At 51.2% G+C, this 12,324-nt stretch overlaps 1 protein-coding gene across 1 annotated transcript in view; it reads left to right on the forward strand.

The window, feature by feature from the left end:
• LOC111154273 (alpha kinase 2) overlaps positions 1-8,938 on the forward strand; it is a 116,076-nt gene extending 107,138 nt beyond the window's left edge. The window contains exon 13 of the mRNA XM_022513782.1: positions 8,482-8,938. Within this exon, the coding sequence (XP_022369490.1) occupies positions 8,482-8,710 (229 nt within the window). The 3' untranslated portion in view covers positions 8,711-8,938. The remainder of the gene's footprint in view (positions 1-8,481) is intronic.
• Positions 8,939-12,324: the final 3,386 nt, after the last annotated feature.

The raw sequence follows: 12,324 nt of genomic DNA on the forward strand, positions 1-12,324 counted from the left end.
GCAGACCCAAGATACTGACTGGACAGTTGAGTATTTTCCCCATTTGAAACTGCTTGGCGGTGGAGAGTTCTTGGAAGGGGAAAAGGGAAAACGCCTAATTCTGTAACTAGAGATCGAGACATTTAACCTCACCAAATCAAAACCTGTGTAAACCACGGGCAGGGGAGCAGACCCAGAGGTGTCCCAGTAGGTCCTGCAAACACGCACCCCTCCCCCGCCGAGCGGGGGAATTTCTGGGGCGATGACATGATGGCGATTTGCCACCAGAGGGCACCAGAGCCAATGTTTTCCCTTTATAGTCTCCAAAAAAAAAAAAAAAAAAAAAAAAAAAAAGCTGAGTTTATGTCGCGGAATTAAAGAAAAACAAAGAAGAGTGCGCTGAGCAGATTTCTTTCCAGTCAGTATGGCACTGGTCCACTTAGGTCTGATAGGAAGGACCCCAAAGGACAGTCCTCAGCTTGACCAGCATCCAGTATCTCAGATTTCTACACTTGAAAGAAAGAAACCATGAGACGCATGGCAATGTCTAGTGTCCCTTCCACAGAAACCAAATTCAATGCACCCCAGACAGAATGACAAATGGCTTGCTCCCCGCAGGAGAGCAGACAAGAGGTGATGGGGAGCCCCATGTCAAGGCAGGAGCCTGATAAGGACAATGGTCCCGAGAAAGCGGACTCTACTGGTGTCGGTATGTCCAGCTCACGTCCTACCAGCCCTGAAGAAGACGAAGGACTAAGACAGACTCCCACAGTTAGTCCAGCTGAGCTCCAGGAAGAAGGCTCTGCCCTCACTGCCAAGAGCAGCCCACCGTGGAGCCTTGTGTGCCCACCGGCAGCCACCAGTCTGAGACCCTGGAGAGAACCATGGAGAGAAAGGACAGCACAAGCTCGAGGGTGCAAAGAAATAGGATTTGTATTCGAGAGACACAAAGCCTATGATAGGCTTGTGCATGAGGTGTGTGTGTGAGTGTGTGTGTGTACACGTGTGTGGTGACTCCAGGCAGACCACTAATGCATGAATCTGCAGGAGGGGAGGAAACAAAGGGACCCGGGGACAGAATTTCCTGACATCCCGTAAGTGCTTCTCACAGCAGGGCCGTGTCCCCACAGAACACACACAGTCCAGCTGAGTTGCCAACGCAGGCTTTGGAGGACCATCTCTCAGGTCCTGAGAGAGACACCTTACCCCGTAACGATCTGCTTTCCCCCATGGCCCCCATTGTCATCTACCCTGGAGGGCTGTCTGCACCCTGTTTTAATCTGATCAAGCCTTTGGCCAGTAGAGCGCGTTGGCCAGTGGCTGGTTTGTTTGGCCAGTCTTGGCCATCAAGGAGGCCTGGAGGCCCACGAACAGAACATTTACCTTTTTCACAATTTTGGCAAGGCTGGCACTATGAACAATGCTGTTGGTGTACATTCAGGGTCTCCTGGATCCAAGAGTCAGCAAGGACATACCATTCCACAGAGTGGGGATAGCATGGCGGTCTCCTGGTCTTTGCCCAAAAGTCTTGCAAAGGACAGCTTGTTGAAGTGACTGAAGTCAGACCTGTGGTGTTCTCCCCCTTCGTTGGCACTACCCCCCAGCCCGGCCATCCCCAGGACTGAGGGACCCACAGCCAGGCTCCTTGTCGTTTGCCACCCAGCTTCAGAGGCAAGTCTGAGCAGACAGAACATCTGAAGAGCTGGGTGGGTTTGAGATGTCCCCTGCGGGACAGCCAGGAAGACAGGAGCGGGGAAATGGCAGGTGAGGAGGAACTGAGGGCCACAAGGGTCAAGGTTCACAAGAGTCTGGATGAAGATCAGACTGTGGAGAGAGAAGCTCTCAGAGCCTTCAGGAAGGTCCTAGCAAAGTGCCAGGTTACAGGGATGGAAGAGGGAACGTGCCGCAGAGATGCCACCAACTCAAGTCTGTCCATATAAAACTCAAAAATTTCTGGAAGGTGGCTAGAAAAAGGAGTGGGGTGTGTGTGTGTGTGTGTGTGTGTGATAAAGAAATGGGGGCTCACGGTGGAGTGATGTTCCAAAGGAGCTGAAACCCCTCCCTGAGGCTTTCAGAGCTCATCACCTACAGAAGGGGCCACGGTCAGCGCCATCCCACCCTGAGCACACAGGCAATGTGGCCTCCACCAGCAGCCCGTGCCCGGATGCTCTCTGACGGGGACACCTCAGTGGGAATGCTGATGTCCTGTCATCTCAACTGCTGGGCCTATGCCCTAAAGGGGCTCCCCCTCTGCAGCTAAGATTTGGGGTTATGAGGGGAGCTTTGGGAATCACAGCTCTGGGGCCGAAGACAGTGGGTGCCCCTCAGACTGCCTCCATCAGAGCTGTCTGGTCTCCAGGATCCCCTCCGTGGCCCTCTGTGTCCTGACTCGAGTGTGGGTTTCGGATATGAAGGAGATTTCTTCCTGCTTCTGGTGTGTCTGTGGGGACGGGACTCGTGGTCACAAGAACGGGGACCATGGTGGATGCTTGGTTCTCCTTCACCTCCCCAGGGCCTCCCTCCTGCTCTCACTCCCTGGGGCTCCCAGCACAGAGCCCCTCCTGGTTTGGTGGGGGGGGGTCCTCCAGCAGCAAGGGAGCAGGAACCATGCAAGAGTGCAGGGCTTCTAGGATGCCCTTGCCAGCAGGACCAGAGAACCAGACTCGTGGGTCGCCTTTGCCCTCCTCTCTTGACGATTCTGCTTTTTTTCCCAGCCTGGGCGGATGTCAGGGAAGAAAGCGCCAGGGCTGGTTTCCATGGAGGCTTCCCAGGCTGCTGCTGAGCCTGGGGCCTGAGGGAGGAGCCGAGAGGAGGCGGCAGGGCAGGCAGTGGGCAGGCGAGGGCAGGGCATGCTGTCAGTCAAGCAGAGGAGCCGGGACAGCTTCTCAGGGACAGGGAACCCCTTGAGCAGCTGCGTGCCCATGATCTGACTGAGCCTGGGGGTGGTGTGGGAGACGGCCCCACCGGCCCGGCAGCAAGGACAGCCCCCGGGGGGCTCCGGCCAGAGTGTGGGTGAGGTGCTGGCCAGGGTTCCCACGGTGCTTGTGGGGTGGGGCGCAAAGGTCCCCTCTCCAAAGGGAGGAAGATCAGCTCGTACAACCTCAGAACAAACTGGTGTAGAAAACACAGATTCGGTTACCTCACAGCATCCCCTCCCTCAAAGAGCTCGGTGAATCTTACAGAAGCATTTCTGAAAGGGATTGTGTGAAAACAAGATTCCTGTTGTCAAATAATCTTGGGAAACCCTGGGTTGGATAAGTGTAGGTGTCTCTTCTGTGCAAGACTTTGTACGGTGTTTAAAGAGCCGGTGAGTGATTTCAAAGCCCAAGGGCGCAGGGAGAGAGATTACAGAGGGTTAATTGCTGTGCTCATAACACAGGACGAGTTTTTACTTCAAAGCATCTTGTGGGACTATTGCTCCTTGGAACATGTTTCAGGAAATGCCGACCTGAGGAACAATTACATAGCATGGGTCCCGAAGCCTTCAACGAACGTCCTCTGGCCTCATCCCTTCTCAGAAGACCTGCGCTTGCCCAGAACGTCCTCCGAGTCTTTGCCCATGCCGTTCCTTCTGCCAGATAAACCCCCAGCTGTCCCTCCTGTGTGACTCCTGCCAGGACCCCCCTTGCAGTAGGGAAAGCCCCGTCTCCCAGGTTCCTGTAGTTGTTTATCACATACAATGTGATTGTGTGTTTGTCTTCCCTGCAAGATGCCCAGCTTCTGGAAAAGGGCGGTGCACCTTATCAATCCTTATTAACCCCCCCATCATGTCTGCCATCTAGCTGGTGCCTCATGAAGGAACCGACAAAGAAATAGAGGGTGTTGGCGGAACTATAGGAATTACCAGATGGTCCCAGAGTGAGAGGCTGGCCTGGGCCCCTCCTTTCGTACATGTAGATCTGTTCTATTTACTCATAAATCCAGCCCTGGCTTTGTTGTACACACGTCCCCCCCAAACCAGAGGTTTATTTCAATTGCTCACCCCATCCTCAACCTGAATTCTGGGTCCTTGTAGTCATTCCCTATAAATTAAAAGTTTTTTCAGAAAGGATATCAAACTAAAACTTTCATTATAAATGGCCTCTGGCTTGCTTCTAAAAGGATTGCCCAAAGTATGGGGATTCTCAGTTGCTGCTTCTGGTCCCACAAAGTTCTCTTTGACAGGCCCCTCAGTAAGCCAGACAAAAACCTTAATTCGTTCGACAGAGCCAGAGCTGGGAGTCTCTGCCGCTTCTCCCTCTTCAGGTGTGTTTGGAGGCGATCCATGGCACAGGGAAGTGGTGATGAGCCGAGAGAGAGAGAGAGAGAGAGAGAGAGAAGCCAGCCATGCCGTCACCTGATTTTCATGAGTCTGATTAACAAGATGAGAGAAAAGAGGAAGAGTTGTTCAGCAAGAAATCGGTCTAGCATGACTGCCAATATGTAGCGAGTACCATGCTGAGTTGGGGCAGGCTTGTGGAAATAGGATGTTCCTAGGATGTCATAGGACACAACTTTCACGAACAAACCATATGCTTGTGTTCCAATCTAAATAGAAAAGTGTCTCCAAGGTGCAGTAGGGGTGACTTGACGTCATCACACTTCACTTCGTCTCCTGGCTCCTCCAGGTGGGGTTTCTGGACCAGTGGCATCAGCATCCCCGCCCCCCCCAAGAGCTCCTTAGAAATGCAAGATCCCAGACCCCAGTCCAGACCTACTGAGCCCAAACCAGCATTTTAACAAGATCCCTGGGTAATTTGTATGCTCCCCTCCCATCCCAGGGGAAACATAAATTAAGCAAAGTCCCCACTGGGTAATGTTCGGTGGAATGAATGTAGGTCCTATTTACAGAGGTCATGAGGGAGAACAGACTGATAGACATAAAGTGATGGGCTAGAAAATCATACTAATTTGAGGTTAAGGATAAAAAGATCCAGTTAGTAAAATTCCACAGAGCTAAGCTTTCTATGGAAACGTGTGAAAAAGTTCTACAAGATCCTCTTTATTCCATTGTATTAGATTCCTGGGGACACCATAACAAATGACCACAGACTAGTGGCTTAAAACAACAGAAATATACTCTCTCGCATTCTGGAAGCCAGAAGTCTGAAGTTCAGGCAGGTGTCTGCAGAGTAGGTTCCTTCTGGGGCTTGTGAGGGAGAATGTGCCCCACGCCTCTCTCCCGGCTTCCCAAGCTGGCTGTCAATTGTCAGCCTTCCCAGGCTTGTATATTTCCCACTTGAGTCTCTGCCCTCTGTCGTCACATGGTACTTCTCTGGTGTGCCTGTATCTTTTTTCCCCTTCTTGCTTAGACACCAGTAACATTGGCTTAAAGGCCGACTCTCCTCCAGGGTGAGTTCATTTTGATTACATGTGTAATAACACTCTTTCCGAATAAGCCCATGTTCTGAGGTTCCAGGAAGGATACGCCTCTTGGAGGAACCAAGTTCAACCTGGTACATCCATCTGACAAGAACAGAGGTGAATGCCGTGGGGGTCAAGCTGGAGAGATGTCAGCCTACTTGAGACTCAGGGTCTCCTCTACTCCTGCTGGTGGCGAGTGGCACGTGGGGCTTGCAAGGGGGGGTCCAGAGGCAGGAGAACCTGTATTCCCCATTTCTTGGTGCTATAGGAGAGCTTTGTGTCCTTTGAAACACTCTGGGTTAGTTGATCTTAGAACGCAAAGGATGTTGCCCTGTTTTTTCCTAAGGCATAGGCCATGGCTGTGAGTTTCACAGACAAGGAAGTCATGGCGGGAGTCCAGCATCCTTACTGAGACCAAAACTAAACTGAGAAAGGAGAAAGATTTTTAATTCTGCAGATGTTACATACCAGAAAAGATCTACAACTGAGCTAGGGAAGGGATGGAAGTTCATTATTGCGTGACATGCCAAGTTGAAGGTCCAAAATTAGACCCAGAGAGAAAGAAATGTGGTCTGGAGACCCTCTGGACCGAGGTGGGGAAGCTCTGGGGATGGGGCTGGGTGTCCATTTTTTTCCTTGACCTTTACTGAAAAGCCTCCCCTGGACAGGTATGTTGGGAATCAGGTAGTGTCCTAGGAGAGATCACAGTCTGTGCAGAGATGTGAGGCATTCCTTGACTTCTGAGAAGTGGATGTGATTCTCCTAAAGATACAAGGAAGACAGAGATGTTTCTTCCCATAGTGAGGATAGGGTCAGGGAGGGCTCCACTGAAATGCACTTGAGGTGGGGGCTGAGAAAGGGGCTCCTAGACCAAGCAAAGCAGCCTTCTCTCTTTAGGACCTCCACAGGTTCATGGCCATCTACAGTAAAAACCAGCCTCAGTCCTTGCTCCTCTGGTTTTCCGTGAGGTCTGGAGAGAGGGATCTAAAGGAAAAGAAGGAGCCAGATTTCCGGGAGCAGCTCTGGGCTCCTAGGGGCTGGTCGCGAAGGCAGCTGGGCTGCCCGGAAGTCCTGCTGCTTTGCCCACACTCAGCCTTTCTCATTCCAGAGCACGGGGACCATTATGTAAGGGGCTCCCTTGTTACCCGGCATCACACACTCAGCAGCCAGACAGTGCTTAAGGAGTGACTCTCAAATTTTCTGGGAGGCGCAAATGTGAATTAGTGATTTTTCTCTGCAGAGACTAGATGTCTGAATGTTTAAAAGCCTCAAGGCCACCTGAGACAGGTGACCTTGACTTGTGTGACAAGTGCACTTAGACAGGGAGGCTGCCCCAGCCCATGACCTTCCTAGTTTGTATGAGGAGGGAAGCCTCCCTCCAGCAGGACAGGGTTGGGCTTCCCATCACGTCTGACAAGCACAGGCTGAGAGGCGGACGGGCGTCCTGCCTGGGTCCTGCCTGGGTCCTGCCCGGGAGCGCTCAGGCACCAGAGGGATGCAGGGGGGCTGACATTTCAGCCTTTCTCGTGGCGTCTTCCAGAAGATAGAGGCGTAAAGATGACGTGGTTGGCAGTGGAATTGTTTCTGCCCTGCTGGATTCAACTCCCGTCTCCAGACTTTTCCTTCAATGAGGGAGCTTGGCTTTTAGGAGCCAAGCCATTTTTTCACAAGCAAATGGACTGCGGGCTCGAGGGGGACAGGGCAGTCCCTCACAGCAGGGAGAGGCAGGGAAAAGGCTGGATTTGTAACAAACTTGTCAAGATAGAGCTGCTTCTTGATGTTCTGGACCGAGAGATGAAGGAAAGGAACCCTTTACTCCCTTAACAGCTTCAAACCCACTCGGATTTCGTAGGGAAACGCGCACCGTCCTGGTCCCCATTCATTCCAGGTTCGCTCACCTTTGTGGTTCCTACCAGCCGATAGAAGAGTGCGGATTTCTTGTTTGTCCTATTAATCGGGTGTGGCCAGAGCTCTCTCCCATCCAGTGGGCCTGGTTTTGGGGACATGCTCTCTGTGTGGTCCAGCGGGACCTGCGTCCGGAAGGACCCTGGGCTTCGTTGAACGCATGCTCCACTGCCGTCTCAGATGTCTTCCTAATTTTTGAACATGGTGCCATGGTTTCACTTTGTATAGGGCCTTACAAATTATGTCAATCATTCCATATACCATATACCATATACCTGCTCCCCCATTTACCTCCCTCGCCCTTCAATCTTGGCTTCCACATCCCTTCCACAGGATGAAATGTTATCATACTGATCATCAAATAACTCGACCAACATTAACTGAATCAGTACAGCACGTCATGTGTTGAGCTGGGTGGTCTGTGTGGATTTTCTCATTTCATCCTCTCAACGGCCCGTCAAACGGCTTTCTTGGTGGGTGGGGAGATCGGAGGCCTGGAGATTTGTCCCTTCAAGGAGGACACTAACCTTCTGTGATTGGGGTGTGAAAAAACAGTCATTTATAGTTTGAGTATTAAATGTCCCAACCCAAAGGAGGAACCCCTGAGACTACTCCGAGGCAGGTCAGGATGGTCCCTTCTAGAACCCACCAGTGACAAAGGCCCATTTTCTTCTGCTGCTGGGGAGCTGGGCAGGGAGTGAAATAGGACAGAGCTTTGCTCTAGAAGGAAGACTGAGGACGGCACCCTACCTTGGCTTTTGTACCAACTTGCTTTGTTTTCTTGGCTGGTGCCAGAAACTCTGGGCCTAAATTCCTTTAACTATGAATTGAAAGGTCTAAACTAATTTCTTCCAGCCCCATATATAATTCCAGCCCCATGTATAATTTTTTATTCAGAACCTCTGGGTGGGATGGGGTGGCTTTTAGACCACCAAGAGACCTAAATTTTGGCAAGATGGTCCAGCACTCATCCCTACGACTAAAAGAAAAGGAGCAATAGCATGCTATTTCAGTGGGACCGTAAGCTTCTAGAACATTTGTGCAATCCCAGGCCTTGGGTCTGTACTGTGCACGCCAGCGGGTCTCTGCCTTTACTCCATCCTACAGGGTTGGTTTCTCCTGCTGATGGTTGCGGCAAACGTGCTCGCCTAGAGCAGGAATCAGTATATTTTCCATGTGCGTTAGTCTCCCCTGTTAAAGCTGGTGGGATGTCCTGTTTTTAAAAAGTACGTGTCCTTCTACCCAAATTCACAGGTACAAAGGATTTAAAGGCAACTGCTCTATGACCTTCATTGATCAGTTCAAAGCGTTGCACCAGTGTAACAAGTATTGTAAAATGCTGGGGCTGAAGTCACTTCAGAACAACAGCCAGAAACAGAAGAAGCCAAGCGTCAGTAGAAGCAAGACTCAGCCCAACTCCATCCCCGTCAGGAAGGTGGCACCAGGGACCCCAGCCGAAAAGAAAACCTCTCGTCCCCTATGAACTGCCAGCCACCTGGTGGCCGCACACAGTCTCGTGGGCGGAAATCTGAGAACACTCAAGAGAGAACGTGTAGCCTGCGTCGCACACAGCGGTGTGACCGTCCCATTTCCGGCTGCCCCGACGCCACCCTGCTTCCAAGCCCACCACCTACTGGCCTCCCCGGAGTGATTTCGGGGCAGGACTTGTGACCAGACGTGCGGAGAGACGGAATCAGCTGTCCCTCCCGAAAGACGCTCCATCCTTGTGCCCACCGTTAGCATGTCTACCGATGTCACGTTATTTGTCTGCTTGTGTGTTGGCACGTGGTTGTGTTGTCAAGGACTTGGTGCTGAGGAGTGTCTGTCCACAGCCCATCCCCACACCATCCCCCCTTCCTTTCTGTATACACAGAAAAACGTGAATTCCTCCATTGGGTCAAGTTGTCCCACTAGTGTTGAATGTGCTGTTGTTGCCAGAGGTGGTCGCGAACGCGCAAGGCCATTTCCTTCATTCTTCACACATCAGACTATAATTCTCTGTTTAATTAAATTCATATTTAAACCAAGAATGTGAGATGCAAAGTTTGGCACAGACATTTGCTGCTTAGAATCTGTGCTATATTCTGCCTTCCTCCAGGATTAGTAACCCGGTGACCTCCTACTCAGCTTACTGGAGCGCGACACAGATGCATCTGTGTTTTCTCTCCATTCCTATGTCCTGGTGAAGGTTCCATCACAGCTCCGCTCTGTAAAACCAGGGCTGACCCCGTCGGAGGCCATAGGAAGAGGGCGCAGAGCCTGGCTGGGGCACCCCAGCTCCTGGGGACCCCAGGCCCTCCCCACAGCCCGCAGGGACTCCTTCCCAGCCAGTGGGGGTCCTGCCCAGCTGCCGGGCAGAATGACAGTGGCCATTTACATCAGGCAAGAAGAAATGACAGAAAGATGGCTCAGGGATGCTTTTATGCACCCCAAAGTGGGAGAGAATATCTGCCCACCCCACTGGTTTGTTGCGGCTGTTGTCGAATTAACAGACTAGTTTGGAGAGTAGTCTAAGGCTTATGGGAAAAAGAGTGGAAAGTATAGAGGGTCCCCATATGCTCCCTCACCCCCGCTCCGTTGTTGACCCGTTACTGTCATCGTGCATCCGTGGGACACGGTTATTGCGCTTGAGGAGCAAATGTTGTACCTCGTGACTCACCAGAATCCGTAGATTACATTGGGTTCACTCTCCCTGCTCTGCCTTCCTGGGTCTGACACACATGTGATGACATGAATCCTCTGTGACACTTTCCTACAGAGTGGTTTCTCTACCCTACCAGCACCCTATGCTCCCCAATTCATCTTTCCTGTCCCCCCGCCCCCAACTCCTGGTAGCCACTGGCCTTTGCCTGTCTCTGCAGGTTTGCTTTTTCCAGAATGTTCTATACAGTAGCTGGACTCCCACAGTAGACAGCCTTCTTGGATGGGTTTTGAGGACGATTTTAACCACTCCCTGACCTATCATTAGGTCACTTCTGAGCAGTGTGACCCACTCTTCTCAAACTGGAAGTACACACGGGCCACCCGGGATCCTGTGAAAATGCAGGTTCTCATTCAGCACGTGTAGGGAGGGACCTGAGATTCTGCATTTCTAGCACATTCCAGGGGCTCTCCATGCCGACCAGGGACCACAGGGTGTCTATGCCACAGGGCCCCAAAATGTTGAGGGGAATGGCTGGACCTCCTAGAATTCACATAACAGCCCCCCCCACCCCAGAGAAGCACCGGTGACTTCTCGGTGTGGGTGTGTGAAACCACAGGAGGCCCCCGCTCAAGGCCATGTGAGCGTCCTGATGGGTTGGTGTGGCCTCCCTGGAGGGGCAGCGTGCCTCCACAGAAGACGCCTGGCTTCTGCTCTAAAATATTGTTCTCCTTGGGCACCAGCTTTGGATTAAAAAAAGAAGAAGAAGAAGAACATACATGGGATTTTTGTCTTTGAAAAGGGATTTGGAGGAAACCCTTCAATCAGTCACATTTCATTTTTTCAGAAAATCTGCCACTTCCAGCCGTCCTCCTGAAGTGATTCCCTGGCTGTAGATCATAAGATGCTCATTTTTCTATGAGGCAGCCTGCAGCCTGCCTTCCCCACAGAGATCCTACAAATGTATTTAGCCACAGAGTTCTAGAAAGTTCTGTTGAACCCTCTCAACAGAGCAGAGTACTTTCTTTAGTTATCATTTATAATTATAAACATAATATCAACACAAGTATTAAAAATAAAAATATAGAAAGGTATAAAGTGAAAAGTCAAGTCACCCTGTAACCATCTTCCCCTCTGGCTGTCTTTGAAGTTTGATTTGGAGAGACGATTGAAGGAAAAGGCTTTTCTACTCCCAGATTTTGCATTTGACAGTCAGTGCACAGGGTAGTTCTCTTGGTTGGAGGTGTTCTTGCCTCCTTTCATGGATGCTTAGATTTTTTTTTCCCCCAAAAGTGCCTTTATTGTTTATTGTCATCTGATTTCATTTGTCTGAAAATACTGGGAGGACCAGGGCCACAAGGGGTGTCCATGGTTGGATTTGTCCCAGCCAGGGCTCCTATGGATGGCCTTCATGGGGCTGTGTGGCCATCTGTCCACCACCCACACCCGGACCTTCTATTCTGAGATGATCAGTCGTTTTCCTTGCACGAATAAAGTGAGTGTGCAATGGGCTCCCTTACACCAAAGATAACGGTTCTGGGGTCTCAGTCGGAAATGCCCACACCAGTTGTCATTGTTTTTAGCTCAGTTTGTAACCCGGTCCGTTTCCACTGATTTTCCTGTTCATCTTCCTAAGTGGGCTGTGTTAGGTCTGTAGACCGAGGCACTGAGCTGGGCCAGGCTTGTGGGTCCAGCTGGGGATTTTGTACCCGAGGCCCCCGGGGTAGCCGCGTACATTAAGCATCTCAGTTTCTTAAAGGGCTCAACCGTGGAGCTCTGTGATAGGCAGATGACAAAAATAAATGAATGTCTCATTAAAATGGGCTTCTGTTTTCAACAGCAGGTTTATCACTAACGACAACGGCAAAGAGCTGATGCCTCCTTGCCAATGGGCATCAGGTCCCGGAGAGATCTCATTTCGGATGTGCCGATGGCTGGCTTGTGTTCATAGTTCATTTTCTCTGACGGTACTGGCGCCTCCCTGGCCAGGCTCTTGAGAAGCCCCGTATTAGCAAGGGGTTTCAATGGATTCATATTAAAAAGAATGCCAAAGAGGCAACAACTATTTTCTAATCATAAAGCACTCTCCTGTCTGAATATCCAAACTGTTTGGGGGGGGGGGGCGTGTTCACCTGGATGCAGGTGGGAGGAACCGGCCACTCCCCTCCATTTCCCCCCCACCCCACCGGCTTGCTCGCGGCGGGGATGATCCGCTCCGCTGGACCACGTGTGCCAAAGTGAACAGATTGGCATTTCTCCCCCACTTGGATCTGCAGATGCCACTCGGGCTTAAATAGTTTAAAAAAAAAAAAAAAAAGAAAATCAAAGCGACAGCAAACCTCCTCTGCCTCCCCGCACAGAGTATGTTTTCCAACGCTTTGCTGTAGCGGCTTTGGAATCCTTTGAGGGCCTGCGGGCGCTGAAACTGATTTGGGAAAGCCTTGGGCACGGTGGTC

The sequence above is a fragment of the Enhydra lutris genome, unplaced genomic scaffold, assembly GCF_002288905.1.
Source record: "Enhydra lutris kenyoni isolate GAN:26980312 unplaced genomic scaffold, ASM228890v2 scaffoldscaffold36, whole genome shotgun sequence".
Taxonomy (NCBI): Eukaryota; Metazoa; Chordata; class Mammalia; order Carnivora; family Mustelidae; genus Enhydra; species Enhydra lutris.